This window comes from Mycotypha africana (assembly GCF_025528875.1).
Source record: "Mycotypha africana strain NRRL 2978 chromosome Unknown BDF20scaffold_5, whole genome shotgun sequence".
Classification (NCBI taxonomy): domain Eukaryota; kingdom Fungi; phylum Mucoromycota; class Mucoromycetes; order Mucorales; family Mycotyphaceae; genus Mycotypha; species Mycotypha africana.
This window is the reverse complement of record NW_026515729.1, coordinates 1,124,385-1,143,492: the sequence shown is the minus strand read 5'-3', so window position 1 is coordinate 1,143,492 and position 19,108 is coordinate 1,124,385. Positions and strand designations below refer to the sequence as shown.

The following is a 19,108-nucleotide window of genomic DNA, read 5'->3' as shown; positions in this document are numbered from 1 at the left end:
TATAATGCATGCTTTCCAACGAGTCAGATTGTCAGATCTGCTTAATGAAAGACAATAAGTTTTATCTGAAAGCAAGAATTTTTTTGTCAAATTGACCCAACATTCCATGGACATGAGATTGGGTCTTCTTATATTGAAAGATGATGAATTGATATTGTAGGATAACCAAAAGAGCGATGGAGTAATGTTGTACCTTGCATACAACACAGGTTTTGGGAGAGCGGGAAATGTGTTAAAACAATTAATTTTTAATATAACGAGAGTGTAACAATTGGTGCACTGGATAATGGATGGATAGAATCATCAATAGGCCTAAAACAGCCTTCTACAAAACAAGAGATGAGTGAAATTGCTGTCTTTACCTTTAATAAAAACCAGATTAAGAGCAATGATGTATTGAATAAGATGAGCCACTTCTTTCCTTGGAATAGAATAATTTGCGTATGATTTACTTTATGCTTAGCTGCGTGATCATTAACCATCAATCCTTTTACATTAAATAATGTTCTAAATTTATCACCCATAATTTAGCTTACATGAATAAGGCAGAAGCTGATGAAAAACCTCAAATATAAGAATCAAAGGTTTCTGTTATTATCATTAAGTGCTACATCATATTAACTACAGAACAAAATTCAGTATCAGCTACTTAATCTGCTGAACATTAGCTACATTACTCGCTTATTGCTGTGGTTTTATCTCCAATTGAAAGACTATATAGCTCAGCAGTATGAACAGCAGTTATTATCAGGTTTGAGTTATTCGTCGAATTGTACTATAAGAACAGATAGGAAGAATAACACAAGAGATAATAAATACGAAAGCTTAATGACACACCACCGTTTTCATTTCTCTCTCCAGAACAAACGAAAGGGATAGAAAAGAAAATTGAAACTATTGATATTGATAAAAAGCTATTGTTTTTTGCTGTTTGCGAATTATATCAGAATCTATAGCTGACACAGGTGGATTACAGTCAGAAACTACTTAGTTGGTCAGAGGTTCCATAAAAGAATAGATATCCCTTTGCGTGGATTACGCGTCTACCTCAGAGCAAAATGAGATGTAATGTGTTATCATTCTGGCAGCTTCAGAGTGATCATGCAGCTGTATCTATAATTCAATGTTCATCGGACACCAGTTGAGCAGCTCAAATATTATGAAAATGTGGGTGGTAGCTAGTAAGGAATGTTTGTGTGACGTTGTGGGTGATTTACTCATGCAGTATATTACCGTCGCATCTCAAGTACGACAGAGCGGACACGACTATCTCCAATTCAAATAGAATTGTACTTAAAGACAGATAATAGCAGATCCTCACAGTAATTAGCTCGCAATGCGATATTGTCATATCACTTAAGCTTATAAGCATATTTGAGCAGTACATTATTTGATCTAATTTGATACCATCAGAGATTTTTCTATGGGCAACCCATCTGTAATTGCAAGAACTTAGTTTCAAACGGTGTTCGAATAGCCGCTTTTGAAGATGGCGCGTCAGTATTGGGGTTTGGCTTGTCCGTATCAGTTCGCCAGTGTTTTTCTCTTATTGGTAAAATTATTAGAGCGATATACGTGAATTATCGAAGAACTTGTCATAGGTGATAGAGTAGAAAGCTTAAGGAAAAGTCTTTCCATTTCCTTATCATATCTGCGCGAACTTTATTATTAAACTTCGTGTCTTCGGTGATTGACCAATTATAGAAGATTTCTGGATGTTTATCTATACGAATACTGTAAAAGATGAAAATAACCCTTTTTTGCAATTTTTTTTTTCTCCACCGTATTTTTCCCAGAACGCCTTATTACTTTTTATGCTGTGTACACGTTACATAAAAAGATTGAAGAAAAACTTCACTATACAAGAGGTATAAAGTAAGCTTATACCACGTTTAAGAGTTGGATGATAACGATCTTGAAGATTTCAGGGAGTCTAGGTGATTTAGGCACACTTTTGCCAATTATGATGTCCCTGTCGTTGAGCGGACAGATCAATTTGACAAGTACTCTATGGTTTACCGGCATATGGAACATTTTTTCGGGTTTGATGTTTCAGGTACCTGTTTGCGTTCAACCTATGAAAGGTACATCCATACGCATTTGACATCCTTGCCAGAAGTCGAGAAATCAAAACTAAAAAAGTACTTGAATTCACACTGGATAATGATAATGATTGAAAAGCAATTGCTGCTGTTGTTATGACAAAAAATATGGATATTCAGGAGAACATGTCTGCTGGTTTGGGTGAGTGATTCAATCAATTCATCCAGTCAAGATTAATCTTACTCTTCTAACTGATGTCAAAAGCCGTCGCAATGTTCGTTTTTTTCTTAGGTATAACACGAACGGTTTATCTTGTAGGATCATATACGCCGCCTGCTATTGTGAAAGGTACACAGCATTTTTTTCTAAACATTAAGATTCATGTCATTTAAGATTTTAAGTGAAACGCCACATGACGAATTGACATAATTGATTTATTCTCATGCCTTTCAATAAGGACTACAGCTGGGCACCGCTATACAACTCATACTAAAGGCTCAGAAAATGGTTCCGACGTTGGGATGGGCAGTAGATAGATCAAACTGGTCCGACAATAATGTATGGGTTCTTCTATCCTTCATATTTGTCGTTGCGTGTTATCGTACAAGGATTCCCTCTGCTTTAATCTTATTCTTCATTGGTTTGATCTTTGCTCTTGTGTATATGTACGCGACTGCTGCTGGGAAAAATCTGCCGCGACCCTCGGTCATAGGCGGGCATTATCCAGATAGTATCATTATTCCTTCGCCAGAGCAATTCAAAAATGGTTTACTTAATGCGGGGCTTGGCCAACTTCCATTGACACTGTTGAATTCTGTCATTGCTTTAAGTGCTTTAATTGAAGAGTTATTCCCCAAAAAACACGCTAATTCATCCAACATAGCTATGAGTGTAGGTGTCATGAATTTAATTGGTTGCTGGTTCGGGGCCATGCCTGTGTGTCATGGTTCCGGTGGTTTAGCAGGACAATATCGCTTTGGTGCTCGATCAGAAGTATCTGTTGTTTTCCTAGGACTGTGCAAACTCATTCTAGGTATTTTGTTTGGTGCTTCTTTGGTAGGGCTTCTGGAAGCATTCCCCAAATCTATTTTAGCAGTGATGTTATTTATTTCAGGTGTTGAATTAGGTTGTGCTGCGAAATCTGTGAGTGACATCCATGAAGATGAATTTCGGAAAAGGGAAGACTTTGTAGTGATGCTGTTGACAACTGGGTCCTTAGTAGCTTATTCCAATGATGGTATCGGTTTCTGTACGGGTTTAGTATCTGCAGCACTTTTATCAATACAGAGGTTAGGATTGAAAACTTGGTTTCGAAACGTAACCAACAGTATCAAGTCCATACCCTACGTCTGGACACACCAAACATTCAAGCCCCTTGAAATACCCATTGCACAACGAATGGAAACTTCTGAAGAAGGTATATCTGTTGCATCCAATCATAAGCAAACTTTATATGGCTCTCAACCATCTGAGCCCTCAAATCAGTCACTTTCTTCTATCAATATATCAAATACACAAACATTTACGAAAAAATAAGTTTTAATTAATGTTCTTCTAATGCAATTACAACTTTATACAAGGATATGTTTGGCTGATACATGTACAGAAGTTAATAAAATTGTCGCTCATCTTATTAACTTAAAGCAAAGGAAAAAATTGCTTCCATATCCTCGATAGTCCTTGGTAAGATAGAATCTGGGTTCTCATAGCCATTCTTCGGGTCTTTCACTGCTTCATTGATTTCAATGTATGTATCGAATAACTTACGAATGGCGATGGACTGCACTTGCTGACAATGTTGCGTGGAGGAAAGTTTTTCAAGACGAGTTGAAATATCAGCACCAATTAGGACGAGGAATGAGTCAAATTTACCCATTGCATCTGTGATAGACTTAACATCCATGCGAGGTAAAGAAGATAGTGGTACCTAAAATTGATCAAACTGTTAAGTCTATGTCCATTAATAACATAACGCTTTACAAAACTCACATCAGATTTCTTATTAGTGATTGTTTCTTTGATCTCAGTAAGTCCAGCTTGCTTTAACAAATCATTATACTACGTCATAAGTGCAAAGTAAAATCAATTTTCTCTTCTTTTGCAAAACATGTATTGGCCAAACCATTACCTCCTCAATAGCAATTTCGTTTAATAAGTCTGTCATTCGTTGGTTAATGCTTTCTCTTTTTTTCTCGGTAAACTCGTATGGATATAGTACGCTCTTTTTTTTTTTTTTAAAGAGGGGATTCGTCATTAAAAAGTTTTTGTAAGAGCGCTCTTCAAACACACATACCTGGATATGGAATAAGCAGTTAAGCATGTAGATTTCTTGGTCACTTTTGCTAAATTTAGCTACAGACAGCTCGCATGTGTTCAGTAAAGGTTCTATAATGGCATCCAGAGTTTCTGCAAAATTAAACTCTGGGAATCCTTCGGTAGTATTTGTTGTGACGATAAGCGATGAATCGTAGGATGCTAATATTTCTTTCTAAAGGATCAAAATAATCACCTAGCAATTTAGTGAGTTTCATTATTGTATTGACAGAAGCAGTTCTTACCAATTGTACTGTCATTTCTCTTATGGTCGGTGCTACTGCTAAGTTTCTATTTGGGGGCTGTAAGAAAAGTGTAAGTACCACGACTTTCAAAATTTGCCTGTTTATAAATACTTGCCTCAGCTGATTGCATCAGTCTATCGGCTTGTGCATTGATCGTCTTAAAAAAGTATTTGTATGCCAACTCTGTCATCCTTTAGTGAAACATATCAGTTAACCCCCCAGTCTTCTTTATTATTTCTAAAAGCGACTTACTCATAAAGAACTCTTTCCAAAGTGGCATTCTTTCTCATCAGTTTGCTCAGAGTAATGGTATAAAACTGAATCAAATTGGCCATCTTATACGATGTAATTGCTCCTGGTTGCAAAACTAGAACTTGTTCCATGCGTGATTTCAGTGGTCGACAAGTTCCTTCCATAGCGCAATCAACTAAGTCCATTATGGCATCAGCTATTTTTAATGTTGTCTCCGTCATTTCTTCATTTTTGCTTTCATTTCTCGTGAGTAGAGTCTCTAACATCTCTTTTTCGGAGGCGCAGGCTTGATGAATCCAAGCAAGCATATCACCAACATATCTTAATGGATCAGGAGCTTGCAATTCAATAGGTCTCGGTGTACCTCCAGGGCCGCCTCTCGTTAATGCGTTCATAAAAGCACGAGCCACAGAATCATGTCTGGCTGATGCAATTTCATCAAGGATGGTTCTATAGCATTTCATTGGAAAAAGGTTAGAATGGCAAGGGGAAATCATGAATTTTCCCCATTGATACTTACTGAAATAATACGGGCCTTAACATAAGAGCTCTCAGAGCCTTAGGCAGTAGTGATGTAACATCTATACTATCGCCACTGAAAGCTTTTCTGCTCTCATACTGTGTCCACTTGTATAGTCTATCATATGCGTTTTCCTGACATTGGGACAATGATTGCATAATATCACGCCTAAAATCATTCATCAGAACCTTATTAGACTAAAAAAGCAACAAATTTACCCTACCCTGCTGTTTGATTTTTCGTTGTCAAAAGTAGCTGACAGTCAGTATGTATTTGTTGTAGATGCTCCAGTGCGTCAAAAAAGCTGGCGTCGATAGGCTCAGAAGAGCTATTGAGTGTTTTGACTTCCTGCTCACTCAACGTAAACTTTTGTAGGAATGTATCTGCTACATGGATCTGTGTGGTGTATGAAGCACTGTATGTTGATTAGGCCGGATAAGACTTTTGAAATGATAATGTACAGTACTGAACGATTTTGAATAATTACCTGCGTTCTTGCATGTTATATGATTGCTCAATCATATTCGCTGTTTGCAACTCTACTTTTTGAAGCCGTTTTTTCATTTCTTTGCAGTCGTTCTCCATCTGTCCCACATGCGTTTCTAGATACTCGAAGGACTTTTGGTTTCGTCCAAATAAAATATCACGTCAATAAAATCGCATAGGTTAGTTCTTCTAATTACAATAAACTCGAACTTCTGTTCAGACAGATTTTTTCACCTTAATCACGTTCTCAAAAGCGCATAGAAATCTCCTATTTGTGTTGACCTCTTTGGTCTCAAGAGTTCCTCGTAAATTATGTCGAAGGCTCGTCTCATCTAGATCGGGTATATTTGATAGCGAAGTCAATGCTGATTTTATTTTTGTATCTTCTGACGCTGATAAGTAGAGTATTTTGCTAAGTTTAGCTGCCAATAGTTTGTTTGGCTTATTAGAGATAGACAAAGAAGGTGGTGACTCTGGGGTCGTTGACGAATGTAGTGCTTTTGTCTCCATCAAGTGGCATGAAATTAAAAGAGCTGCTGCTCATCAATATAAGAAATCGAGTTCCCCTCTGTAAATGGCGCGAATTTTTAAGTCCGTGATTTTCTCGCGCATTTTTCAAACGCATTCGTGGTGTGCCTTTGGTTCCTTTTTTGGCTTTCTTTTACATTCGTTGTATGTCAAAAAAAAAGACAACAAAATAGCTGTCAATGTCTCGAAGGATGAGTGATCTATCATCAGATTTATTATCTGATTTACGGGATTTTGAGAAATGCACTGAAAGACTTGCTTCAAACGTACGGCAGACAGTATTAGAGCCTTTCCGAGTAGATCCATTACAGCCTGAATCACTGCGAAGACCACCGCCAAGTCCTGCAGAATTTCGGCAAATGGCTACAAAGCTGGGACCGTTAGCACTCAAAATTGCAAAGCAAAGCATAAAAAGTCTGGATACCTTACAAAAATCAGGAACAAGCAGTAATATAGCAGTCGTGGTAAAATGTCTAATTGACTGTACTTTATCCTCTTTGTCAAGCTTACGACATATGAATGGCATTGTCCCACTACAAGCATATGAAATAGAAAAAATCACAGCAAGCTTGATCAGCAGAATGGTTGATTTCAAAGAGGTACTGTGGTTGATAGTCTTTATTTATTATGTTGACACACCTAGATCGAATATTGATAAAAAAGCACTACTTCTTAATTTATAAGTATGATAGAGCCCTCGAAGAAATCCGCAAATTTCGCATAATTTTGGCGGACGTAGTCCAAGTTAGATTATGTTGTAACAGCTCACAACAAGAGATCGATTTAAATGTTGATACACAGAAAAACAACCCAAAGATCATCTTCAATAAATATCAAGAACTTTTCAGTTTTCCATTGGATTCAACGAGCAGAGATCACACAACTATTTTATTGGTACTATCATTTCAAATGAATGCATTACGCTGTTGGTGTCAAATGCACAATGGTGCTTTAAAAAAAGTATGATATACTCTACAGAATTATTCATCTCTATAAACTTGTACTGATACAATCCTTGACATTAGTTCTTAGCAGACATACTGAATAAACCAGGCAATTATTATGATTGGTGTGAGCATTTACACAGCACTAAGCCCGAGGAAGCAAAAAAATACCTGAACTGGTTATACCGTCTCTTAAACAAGGTAGCAGATGACCTTGCTTCTACAAGTAAGATACAAAAATTGTAAGGAAAGATTCAACTGAACGTTAGTAACATTGATTGCTATATTACAGAGGAGAATGCTCTCCCCGCCTACGACATTCAAGCGCTCGCTCTGAAGGTGTCATCTTTATCCGGCGCTGAGGAACCTAGACGGATAATGGAACGTATGGTTGGCATAGGCGTACAGTATGAAAAACAATGTGAGAAGGCGGCAAAGCAACGTAAGTAATTAAAACTAACCATACTCACCTCTCTGTCAACAGAGGCTAACTAGCTCTTTATAGCCAACTATTTACATTTGCAGCAATTTTATTTGGACTACTTGGAAAAAGCGCAACCGGATTTGAAAAACCTTTCTGAAATGGATTTTTACTTTGTGTTGTGTGATTACGCTGCTTACGTATCCAGAAAGGGTCAAGATTATGAAGGCACCTTCAGCGCCTACAAATACATGAGTTGCACTCTGCAAAACATCGTCAACAGCGATAGTGTGGATAACTATTATTATGCTGCATATGCTGCAAATGCTAAGATAGCTCTTGGATCAGCTCAATTGAATAAAATGCTTGCTAACAGCACCTGTAAGTTATATTATTCTTTGATAAATTCTTATAGAAGAGAACTAATAAGAATATAACCACTCTATAGTTCTTGATCTTCCATTTACTTTAATCCTCTTAAAAGAAGTGATTGAGTATTTACAATCTGTCGAAAATCTTCTGCAAGCCAGACCTACCCATACACATCATACTGAGCATGCGCTATATTACCTTTGTCAATCTATTGATGCATTCAGCCGAAGCTGTAAACATTTGGTCAAAACAGCAACGGAGACAAAACGTGAAATGAATAATGATCCATTCAAAACACCACCACGATTGGATACGAATGATTTCGATATATGGACGGATGTACTTAATCAGACTAAACAAACATTAAAACAATGCACGTTGATAATGGCTGCTGGCATTAATCTTGCTAAAACGAAACAGGCTACAGCAAAGCGTGCCATAACAATCAGTCAATCTTACGTTGAAACTATGATTTTACTTTCCCAAATGCAATTCAAGGTTCATGATAACAGCACTTACAAACAAGCCTACGAGTATCTAATCAAAGCAGAGAAGATGTGTAGTGATACATTATATCATCAAGGCTTTGGTTATCTCGCAAGTGCTTATTATAATCTAGGCAAAATGATGATCCAAGCTAATAAGCACTCCGAAGCAACTTCAGCTCTTAAAAACTCTATTCAATTGCTGGAAAGAGATGTCAATCGTGCTAATACAACGAGTGGTAAACTACATCTATGTAAACGATACGAGCTTTATGGTGTCTGCTGCCAAGCTGCAAGAAGAATGGACGAAGCCATTCATGCGTACCGCACTGCTATGCAGAGAATTCCAACAGCTGCTCTCAAATCATTCGCCAGCAAACATGATACTACATCTCCTTCAACTAGAATGACTGAAGAGGGATTTTTAACCAACATTATTGAGAAGTATTTGGCAGTATCAGTGGCCGATCCAACGGCCCAAAGTAATGTTCAAATTGTAGCCGATAATTTCCCCTCTATGTCTGATTTTCCTATCATCCAACAATGTTTTATACTTGAAAGTGAATTGAAAGTTTGCGGTAAACTGTCATCAAAGATGGATTTACTTAGTCATCAGCAAGTTATTATTGATAGATTATTGAAGATGTATGACAGACGAACTTACCCTATTCGCAGAGCAAGGTAACCCTGGTTTCACTCGTAGAATATATTGTATTCTAGCTAAAAGTGATTTACTCGAATCAGGATACTCTTAGATAACGTATCCATTGAACGAAAAAAGGCTTTCAACAGAAATGAAAATGTCAAGCAAGCGTTGGCTTGCGCATTGGATGCTGTGGAACTTTTGAAGAATAGCGAGGTTAGTAAAGAAAGCTTTTACTATTAAAAAGAAGTGCTCTGACCAATTCTTTATATAAAATAGAAATCTTCTGGTGACGATACGAAATTATTGAAATACAAAGATTATTATATGGGTTTCGCTTATTCTTTGATCGCCATTAATAAAAATGATTTGAAAGAAGAGATAGAGCCGAATATTTTTGATCTCTGTATTCGACCGTGGACGAAGTTGCTGAAAGATCTACACACAGTTTTCGACGCTAAACAAAATACGCCGACTAAACTACAAGAGGCTCGCGATAAAATTGATGATGTGGACCAGTTCTATGCTCATGTAAAGATCCTTTCTAATTTTTTCGGCCTTCATGGCGACACCCTGCATCAAATAGCAGCAATGAACCTCTTATTGAAACTCAATAATGGATTGAAACCTGACACCCACTCTATATCAGGTAACTTGAATTTCTGCTCATCCTTCTTCTTCTTCTGAATACTTAGTAACGTTGTTTTAAATTTAGAATCTGTCTTAATTGCTGCGGACATTGCCAAACTGTATCTACAATTAGGTTATACAGGCAAGGCATATGAGGAATTTCAAAAAATTGGCGAAGTCGTTCAGAAATTTGACTGTATAACTATCGCGAAAGTTCAATATTTGATAAACTTTGCACAATATTACATCACTATGGATGATCCTGAAAACAGGTAAATATCACTTTCAAAAATATCATTAAAAAACTGTTGTTAATAGCTTTGATTTTTATTTTTTTTTGCTCTATTTTGTAAGCATCGACATGTACAATGAGGCAAAGAAAATTTGGCAGTTAGATTTCTGCGAAGACGTCAGAACCTCACTTACTACCCTAAAAGCTTATTTAACGCAGAAGATGCTTTTTGCAGACATTTATTCTACCATCTCCATGTATCATAGCACTTTTGATAAACTTGATATAGCTATAGAAGCCGCCACAACCTCTCTTCGTTTACTGCATGCAGGCATGAAGGGACTGGAGAAATCATTCAAAGAGAACGGGCATAATACTTTAGAGGATGAGTCATTCATTGAGACGGACCCTAAAACAGCAAAGGTTGTGCTTCGTGAGTGTCAATGGGCTGTAGCGCACAAAATCAGTTCATGCTGTAAAATTTTGGTGAATCTCTATATCCGAAAAGGCTCGTGGGTAGAAATTGAATACCTTATTGGTGAAATTCGATCGTTAGCAGACAAGACAAGATCAAAAAGCATACTTTTCCATGATCACCTCATTGCAAGTGATTTTTATCTACGCTACGGTGATAACGAAAAGGCCAGCGAGGAGTTTAACCTTGCTCGTCAATTACAACCAAAGGAGAAGACTTACGGCTTAGATATGGTTCTTTTAAAAATTTCTGAAGCAAATTTGGCTATTGCTAAAGAACGATATGAGGAAGCCACCACCCTCAACGAAGGGATTGAAGCATCCATCAGTAATTTGTTGTCAATTGCGTACCTCACTAGCCTCGAGGATATAACCAATGCAGGCGGGACGAATACGAAAGCCCAGCATTACCGTGAGTATATTTTTATTGAGAACCGAATTTGATAAAAAGATGGGAATTTTACATTTTTTTCTTCATACAACTTATAGCTTTGGATGCACAGTCAAGTATACCATTGCAAAGGCTATTAAACCAAAACTCGATGAGAACTGGTAAGCGAATTTTAACCATTCAATGCAAAGGTATGATGCTTATAGTTCTACAATAGCTATGGTTCAGCTAAAAACGGGTCAAGTTGAAAAAAGTCTTCAGATATTGGATCAATTGATAGCTAAATATGAGGAATCAAGTAACGTAATTAGTAACGAGGTGAGTAATCTTTCTATTCTACAGAGGGCTGACAATGCTATTTAAACCAACCAAACGTAATAGAATTACTGCTGACACAAAAATTATTTACGCAAACAAATATAGGTCGAGTTGATGGCCCTTATTGCTCATGCAAGACTTTTACAAGGTCAACAAAAATTATCTTCCGCCCCTCACTCACGACTATTTGGGGGAGAGGCTTCATCTTTACCTGCTTTCAAAACACAACAGAGAAAGGTGCTTATGGGTCGAAGAACTGACGCAGAATGTGATTCAAAAGCTATCACTGATAATTTTAGTGAGGTCGCGGATGATGCTGTTTCAGCGTTGGAAACAGGGCACAAAACGGAGCGTGCTGCATTGGTTCATAATCTGAGCTATGAAGCTGGTCTAGCTACCTTTTTAAAAAGCCAATTGGCAAAAGATGATCAATCAATTGGGGCCACCAAGAGCTCTTATTATTTATGTAAGTATCACTTATAAGTATTTCTATCGTGCTTGCTTGAAGGGACTGACCCTTCCCGCGTTTCATTTTATAAGCAATGGGTAACGCTGTCAGCATGCGCCGTGATATTCAAGCCTGTTTGAAAGTGAAGACAAATCGATTCATAATGTATCGAAATTCGAAGATCACCAATGAATGGCCATCCATTGAAGAAGAAGATGATGATGAAGAGCAAAAGACTACTTTCCTTTCATTGAAGAGGACTACAAATCCAGAATGGCTACAGAAACATCTTAGGGATGTTTCCGACAAGTATTGCAATGAATATATGTTGGATGCTCACCAGTTTCAGGATGAGTTCATTGACATACTCCCTTCTAATTGGACCGTATGCTCTCTCACTTTCGATCCAGAAAGCGAGTTGTTATTCGCGATGCAACTGAGAGCTTCAGAGTCACCACTTATATTCAAGCTTCCTTTAAACCGTGCCAAAACGCGTACAGGCTCCAAACATTCATATACCCCATATAACTATGCTCTCTCAGAATTAAAACAGATAATTCAAGAGAGCGATGATACCATTTTCAACAGTCATAATAAAGATATGACTGATCCGAATGTAATTGCAGCATGGTGGGATACGCGAAAGAAGCTTGATAGTAGATTGAAAGACTTACTACGCAATATGGAAGAACATTGGTTTAGCGGGTTCAAAGTAATGATGGTACAACTGATTCGGAATGACTTTCGCTGAAGCTGATCAAACCTTTTCTATAATCATCGTAGGGATTACTGAGCGGGCGTGCGCAAGAATCTGAATCAGAATTGATAAGCTTTCAACAAAATTTTATAAAGTCTGCGCACAATATCGTGAAGGAGCGTTTAAAACCTCAAAAGAAAATTGAATATAGCTTGAACTTCTGTAGAATGGTTCTCCGTCTCGGCAGCCAACCAGTTGCTCAAGATCTTGAGGACATTGCCTTCTTCATCTTGTCTACTTATGAAGTTCCTGATGAATTGATTGATCGTAAAATCCTAGAGAAGGTAATCATGCCAAAAAAAAAAACAATTTGATGTATAGTGCCAAAAAATGATATTTACCATCATAACCTGTATCTGAAAATAGTTAACAAAGGAAGTGAAGACCCACATTGCACAATATTATGAAATGTGTCGCAGGCAAGATATTGATGCCACTAAAAATAGACCCGGAGAGCATGTTATACTTATATTAGACAAGCATCTTCAAATGCTGCCCATCGAATCAATGCCAATACTTCGTCCACAGCCTGCGTCTCGCTTACCTTCTCTTTCTCTCTTACGTGACCGCATCCTATTCACATATGCTAATAATTCTCAAGAAGCATATGCTGATTTCGGGGTCATCAAGCCGAAAGAATGGAAGGATCATACAGTATCCAAGAAGGATGCGTTTTACGTACTTAATCCAGCCGGTGATTTGCAAGAAACACAAAAAAGGCTTGATCCTTTATTGAAAAGGTATTCCTTTACTACACAGTCTTTTCTGTCCAACCTATATGCCAAATTACTAATTCTTTATTTTCTTTCCTATGCAACCAGCGTGCCTCAATGGGATGGTGTCACGCAAAAATCACCATCAGAAATAGAGTGTATAAATGCTTTACGAACGAAAGACATTTATATGTATTTCGGCCATGGTGCAGGACAATCCTATTTACGTGGAAACATGGTAAAGCAACTTCCAATTTGTTCAACTTCGTTATTGATGGGATGTAGTAGCGGTCTACTTAAATCGAATGGTGAATTTGACCCATACGGATACGTGTTAAATTATCTAGTAGCCGGAAGGTAAGCCTCCTCCTCCCCCCTTCCCCGCAAGAAAAAACAAACAGTAGTTGCTAATACTAATTGCCTGTACTCTAGTCCTGCGGTTGTTGCTAATCTTTGGGATGTTACAGACAGAAGCATTGATCGCTTAACATTTTATATGCTATCTGCTTGGGGTTTAACAACAGGAAAGAGCAGCGGGAAGTCACTTACTGAAGCTGTTACTGAGGGAAGAGATCACTCTGGATTAACCTATTTAATTGGCGCTGCGCCTGTCGTGTATGGTATTCCTGTATATGTGAAGGCTGATTACAATTAGACGTTTATTCATTATAGTGAATATCCTATACTAGAATAGTATAAGCTTACACTAGTTTGGCAAGCTGGGAACATTCTATTTCTTTGTTTACGAACAATAAAGAATTCTTTTTTAAGATATCAAGAACTAAGATAATTTAGTTTTACATAGGCCAAGCTACTGTAACTCAAAATGGAGAAATACGATTTTAATTAATTTGACATTTAAAAAAAAAAAAAAAAAAAGTCTGACACTAAGTTGTAAAGTGCAAAAAATCAACAAAATTGTCGTTTAGCATATCACCAAGAAATCCGCTACCAGGTCGCTCCAGAACGGTACGGCTGTGGTGGCAACTGTGGGTTACCAGCTATACTATTGGTTGCATTTTGTTGAGACGGATGAGTTACTTTAGGAAGTGGTGGTCGGTTATTGTTAGGAGGGTTTAGGTACGGTAATCTCTGTTGCGGTGGTGGCATTGATCCTGTATAATGCACAAGCGGCGCTTGTGGACGGAAATGAGGATGGGAAGGAGGTTGCTGTTGAGACTGTAAATATTGGTTCTGTGCTGTGGAAGATGACTGTTGCGAAGCAGGTTGCTGTTGTTGGTAGTTTTGTTGAAGTGGCTGAGCCTGCCTAAATTGTTGTGATTGACTTGCCTGTTGAACGTTGTGGGCGAAAGGCTGCGACAGCTGTTGAGGTAATGGTTGAGTCATCTGTGCCTGCGACACAATTTGTGGCTGGCCGTGGAGGAGTTCTTTTTGCTTCGAGGCTGCTTGAGATGGAGTTGAATTTACAGATGGTTCTGGTGATAAAGTTGCTAAATCTTTAACAGAAGAGTTTTCTGTTGTCTTCTCGGCATTCTTTGATACGGATGTGTCGAATGATGCTATTAGGGAATATAAGGCTGTTAGTGGAAACCATTTTATTAAAAAAAAAATAGATTATATAATACCTAGTTCGGCAGCAGTCAATGAGCGTGATTTCTTTGTTTCTTCTCGGTTTACAGACGATGGCGTTTTCTCAAGAGTTTGTTGTACATCTTGTTGCGTCTCCTTACTATCATTGAAATGTTTTAAAATTTTATTCAACGTCTTTTGGACTTCCTTCAACGAATCTTCGATGCCCAGGGGAGCTTCATCTTGCTGATCAATGGTCGATTTGTCATAGACAGTTACTTTGAGTAAATTACTTATGGAGATTGCGTGTGTGATATCGGCATCATCTTAAAAAGAGTTATAAAGGGGATCAAGGCAAAAAACACGTTTGCGTATTTTAAGTACAATACAGAAAAGAAAAGCAATAATTTTAAGAACACAGCTGCTAAAGTTATACATCGAAAATGCATGAAAAAGTGTACCTGACAAGTTTATCAGATCTCCCTCTGAATTTGAAAGACAGAAAATAAAAATAGATATTAGTACCAGTGATTCATGCAAATATTCATAAAATGGGTTAATGGCCTTAACTATTTTCATACCATCATCCGTGTACTTGAGAACTATATCATCAGATGGCTTAATTTTACCCTTGAAAACACGGTTCATCATTATGCACAATCTTGTGTAAAACGAGAATAAGTTTAACCACTGTACAAGTCGAGATTTACAATTACAAATGTGTTTCCATCTTTACTCATCGTAAGTTGGTGTTTGGTTGATAGGTATGCGACGAATATCGGCACCATATCGACCTATGATTAGTCATTGTATATTATAAATATGGCCTAATTAATGAGTTGTATATGCCAAAATTGCGTACATTTTACTATGATATCGCCAGTTACAATTTTGCGTAAGTTGGTATAATCAGTCATTGATAATGTTGTGAGCCTTTCCTAAGAAATAGAAAAGAATGCGAAAATTCTATTCGAGAAAGGACTCACGAAAATAATCCAACTTTCAGTCACATTCTGAAAATATGAACTTTTTGAAGTTTCTTTTAGAAAAAAGCGGACAATGTACCGAATTGAGAGTTTAAAAAATTGTATAAATCACACATATGTAGGCGTAACTCACCCCCATGTTTCACTTAACGCTTTTAACCTTCTATTTAGTGATTGCCGAATAAAAAAATTTAAATAGGCACAAAAAAGATTTCAATTTTGTTTCTTTTTGCTAAATCCTGGTCAACTATTTGAAGAGTAGCAGAAAGGAGAACCATCACAAAATACAAAGGAAGGGCCGTCTTGGATTTTATTATGTCTTATCAACATGATAATATTCCGCCACCACTTGGGCTTATTCGACCTAGTCGTTCCAACGTTGAATACAGACTAAGTACGCTTTAACATAGTGAAGATGTTTGGATCCATATTAATGCTTATTCTTGGTATGTAGCTGTTGTACAGAACCCTATCAGAGCCAGATGCTGTGGATTCGGCGAAAAAGACAGGCGGTTAATTGATCCACCACCTATCGTCCAATTGACAGCTTCGAGAGATGGAGAAGACTTGGAGTTGACACCTGCAGATACAAAGTTATTCGTAGTTCATTGTTCCTTGTATTCAGCTGATTCAAACGAGGAAAGAAATCTAGTTTGCCAACCCTTCAAAAGCATCGCACTTGATGATAATATAAATGCACAGAATGAAGATGAAGAATCAAATACCACATATCAACCGCAGTCATTGTCCTCACGGCAACGACAAGCTTCATCAGTATATACCGACAGCAATAATAATTTTATTAGCAGTAGTTATAGCAACAGCTATGGTGCCTCAGAACCTCAGCCTGTACGAAATCTCATTGGATCAGTAGTTTCCAGTGCTTACTGCTTGTACAATTTAGAAAATGAAAAAGGCGTGTATTCAATATTCAGTGACCTTTCAGTAAGAACAGAAGGAACTTATACGCTGCGATTTATATTTTTCGATTTAGCGGCTGGGTAATCAACCATTGTTTTGCTACAGTTATGAGATAGCGTTATATTATTGAAATCTGGATCAATTGATAACGATTTTATCGTCTAATTGATTCAGGGAGCCAATGACAATGAGCACACGAGTTCAAGCCGAAACATTTTCAAAACCGTTTGTGGTTTATACCCCCAAAAATGTAAGATGATTCGAGCTGCCACACATATGCCAGGAAAAGAATGGCTATAAAAAATTTGAAGAGTCAAGAAATATCGTAATTTGTAAAAGCACAGGAATAGCTCATGACCATTTTTCTCTTTTTATCATTCCAGTTTCAGGGAATGACAGGTATAAAAAAGCAAACAGCTGTTCTGTTTTGAACGTGTCATCTGATCTATTTCGTTCATTATCAGCTACTACCGAGTTATCAAAGTGCTTTTCGCGTCAAGGAGTGAAGATCGTTACAAGAAAACACAACAACAATAATACTGACAAGAAAAAGCACAATTTATAGATTAATTTTGCGTTCAAAACATTTTCTTAAGTTGGTTTTTTTTTTTTTTTTTTTTTTTTGTTGGTTTCTCGTGAATAAAAGCCAAACTTTTTATAGAGTGCTTAGTTATTCGAGACTGACAATAATAGGTGGTTAGGGTGATTCTCGTACGATTTTGACATCTCCAAGTTCAGTCATAAGCGTACCAAGCTTAGAGAGCTATACATAACTGTCAGCAAAACACAGTCACTAACAAATGTTCAACAAAGTTATTCCGAAAGAAAAGCGAAAAAGGAATATTTTATACATTTATGGTAATTTGATTTTTGGTTTTCTATCAAATGATTACAACATAACAGAGTTTTTTAATGATACATTGGAGTTCTTCTCCAATCCTTGAGGATGTACATCTGATTCATAATGCTCATGATTTAGTGTTGTTATAAAAATTTCTCCATAATAGGCTAATATAGCCAAAAATGAGTCATAATAAGCTTAATCCGGCTTGATAAGCTTTGTCTTACTATGACGATATTGTTCTTATAACGCATTTATATCAAAGAGTTACGCGTTAGCATGATTTACGTTCCTTAACAGATGAGGGTTTTCCTCGATTTTCAGACTCCATAACAGGTATACTATCTTCATCGAAATGTTGGCTGCTTCAGCGAACTTTGTTTCTTAACACGAGTACTCGCTTTGACGTATATTTTAAAGAAATGACGTCATTAATGAAAGAATTGGTACAAATGTGCCTGGCGGAAGGAAGCAGTAACTGAATTCTATCTACATTACCAAATTGAATTGCTGAGTCCTGTAATTCTTTTATTCGTGTTTCTAGCAGGAAGATCCCTTATTCAGCATTTATGGTTCGTGATCCAAACAGTCTTATCCTAGCTTCCTTATAAAAGATCGTTGTTTGATTCTTCCGACACTGTTTTCATAAACTCCTTAAAAACCCCTATTGAGTTGTTATTCTTCATCTGGTTTTCTTGCAAAATGTTATATTTTGCGTTTACGTAAGGGCGCAAACACTTTAATAACTATTCCTTCTCAAACAATAATTATCAATGAGCTTTTGCACTGTTCCGATTTGAACCAAGACAGAAAGTCTGCTTTTACTCTTGCCGAAGAGGCAAACAAACTCTTTGATAAGTGTGATAATTCGAACTGAGCTGTTGCTGACATCACGTATTAGTATCTTGTTTTAAATCTATTAACCCGGAGAAGATTTGCCTTGAAAAGATACTTCCGCAATGCGCAAGTGGCTCGGTCTCGCATCTTTTTTAGGATAGTATAATGGTAATCTACAAAGAATGGTGTGGGAAGAGCGAAGAAGCGAGGATCATTATTCAGGATGTAGTTGACAAGCGTCTATTTCCCAGAACAACAATATTGATGTATTTGCATAAAGAACGATGATAAATCACTCACGATGTTTCAAGACGTATTCAAGTAAACTTTGACTTCTAATATGGTGTGAAAAGAACTTGAGTTGATTTTCATTTGAAGTTGACTACCTTATGTGAGAACTGAACAGGTTATCTTTATGGGGTATCTTTCACTTAAGTTACATACACTACGATTGGTAGATGGACTCTTAAGTTATATTGATTAAACTGCTGAGACATAGTAAGTCATTGTACTGCTTTTTTGATGTTAAAGTAGAGCATGGTTGGAGGGGGATTTAAGACTCAATCGCTGCAAATTAAGAACACTGTGTGCGAATATCTCCTGTTAACTAATAGCTATAATAATTGACAATATCTAAATACATAACTGGTAGCCATATTCATTGGATTATAGATCAAGCTGCATGATCGCTCTAGACTTACCACGATAACACATTAGGATTTAAGTTGCTCTGGGTAGATGAGTAAATTATTCCTGCTACGGAAACCCTGATTCACCA

General features: G+C 37.2%; 8 protein-coding genes across 8 annotated transcripts; 6 read left to right on the top strand and 2 right to left on the bottom strand.

Annotated features, from left to right (window-relative positions):
- Nucleotides 1-1,903: 1,903 nt before the first annotated feature.
- BDF20DRAFT_819095 (uncharacterized protein) lies at nt 1,904-3,579 on the top strand (the record flags this gene model as incomplete). The annotated part of the gene is made up of 4 exons (XM_053077429.1): nt 1,904-2,084; nt 2,182-2,244; nt 2,308-2,391; nt 2,501-3,579. 4 exons carry the CDS (start codon nt 1,904-1,906, stop codon nt 3,577-3,579), a joined length of 1,407 nt encoding a protein of 468 aa, XP_052936378.1.
- Nucleotides 3,573-6,369, bottom strand: BDF20DRAFT_1000746 (oligomeric Golgi complex subunit 6; the record flags this gene model as incomplete). The annotated part of the gene is made up of 11 exons (XM_053074601.1): nt 3,573-3,970; nt 4,033-4,101; nt 4,172-4,264; nt 4,337-4,531; nt 4,602-4,658; nt 4,717-4,792; nt 4,854-5,303; nt 5,374-5,541; nt 5,597-5,788; nt 5,861-5,991; nt 6,094-6,369. 11 exons carry the CDS (start codon nt 6,367-6,369, stop codon nt 3,677-3,679), a joined length of 2,001 nt encoding a protein of 666 aa, XP_052936377.1. The 3' UTR covers nt 3,573-3,676.
- A 209-nt stretch (nt 6,370-6,578) lies between these two features.
- Nucleotides 6,579-7,577, top strand: BDF20DRAFT_819110 (uncharacterized protein; the record flags this gene model as incomplete). Its single annotated transcript, XM_053077430.1, has 3 exons — nt 6,579-6,986; nt 7,072-7,347; nt 7,413-7,577. 3 exons carry the CDS (start codon nt 6,579-6,581, stop codon nt 7,575-7,577), a joined length of 849 nt encoding a protein of 282 aa, XP_052936376.1.
- A 426-nt stretch (nt 7,578-8,003) lies between these two features.
- Nucleotides 8,004-9,294, top strand: BDF20DRAFT_819024 (uncharacterized protein; the record flags this gene model as incomplete). The annotated part of the gene is made up of 2 exons (XM_053077422.1): nt 8,004-8,133; nt 8,201-9,294. 2 exons carry the CDS (start codon nt 8,004-8,006, stop codon nt 9,292-9,294), a joined length of 1,224 nt encoding a protein of 407 aa, XP_052936375.1.
- Nucleotides 9,295-10,243: 949 nt separating this feature from the next.
- On the top strand, nt 10,244-11,032 carry BDF20DRAFT_819376 (uncharacterized protein; the record flags this gene model as incomplete). The annotated part of the gene is made up of 1 exon (XM_053077453.1): nt 10,244-11,032. One exon carries the CDS (start codon nt 10,244-10,246, stop codon nt 11,030-11,032), a length of 789 nt encoding a protein of 262 aa, XP_052936374.1.
- Nucleotides 11,033-11,908: 876 nt separating this feature from the next.
- BDF20DRAFT_819224 (peptidase family C50-domain-containing protein) lies at nt 11,909-13,576 on the top strand (the record flags this gene model as incomplete). Its single annotated transcript, XM_053077445.1, has 4 exons — nt 11,909-12,457; nt 12,529-12,786; nt 12,869-13,242; nt 13,324-13,576. 4 exons carry the CDS (start codon nt 11,909-11,911, stop codon nt 13,574-13,576), a joined length of 1,434 nt encoding a protein of 477 aa, XP_052936373.1.
- A 587-nt stretch (nt 13,577-14,163) lies between these two features.
- BDF20DRAFT_913010 (PB1 domain-containing protein) lies at nt 14,164-15,662 on the bottom strand (the record flags this gene model as incomplete). Its single annotated transcript, XM_053084014.1, has 6 exons — nt 14,164-14,735; nt 14,802-15,071; nt 15,207-15,230; nt 15,327-15,406; nt 15,482-15,539; nt 15,608-15,662. 6 exons carry the CDS (start codon nt 15,660-15,662, stop codon nt 14,164-14,166), a joined length of 1,059 nt encoding a protein of 352 aa, XP_052936372.1.
- Nucleotides 15,663-16,193: 531 nt separating this feature from the next.
- BDF20DRAFT_794086 (velvet factor) lies at nt 16,194-17,175 on the top strand (the record flags this gene model as incomplete). The annotated part of the gene is made up of 5 exons (XM_053076243.1): nt 16,194-16,382; nt 16,473-16,732; nt 16,827-16,902; nt 17,036-17,051; nt 17,117-17,175. Coding segments are annotated over 5 exons (600 nt in total), but the record flags the coding sequence as incomplete, so codon positions are not given.
- Nucleotides 17,176-19,108: the final 1,933 nt, after the last annotated feature.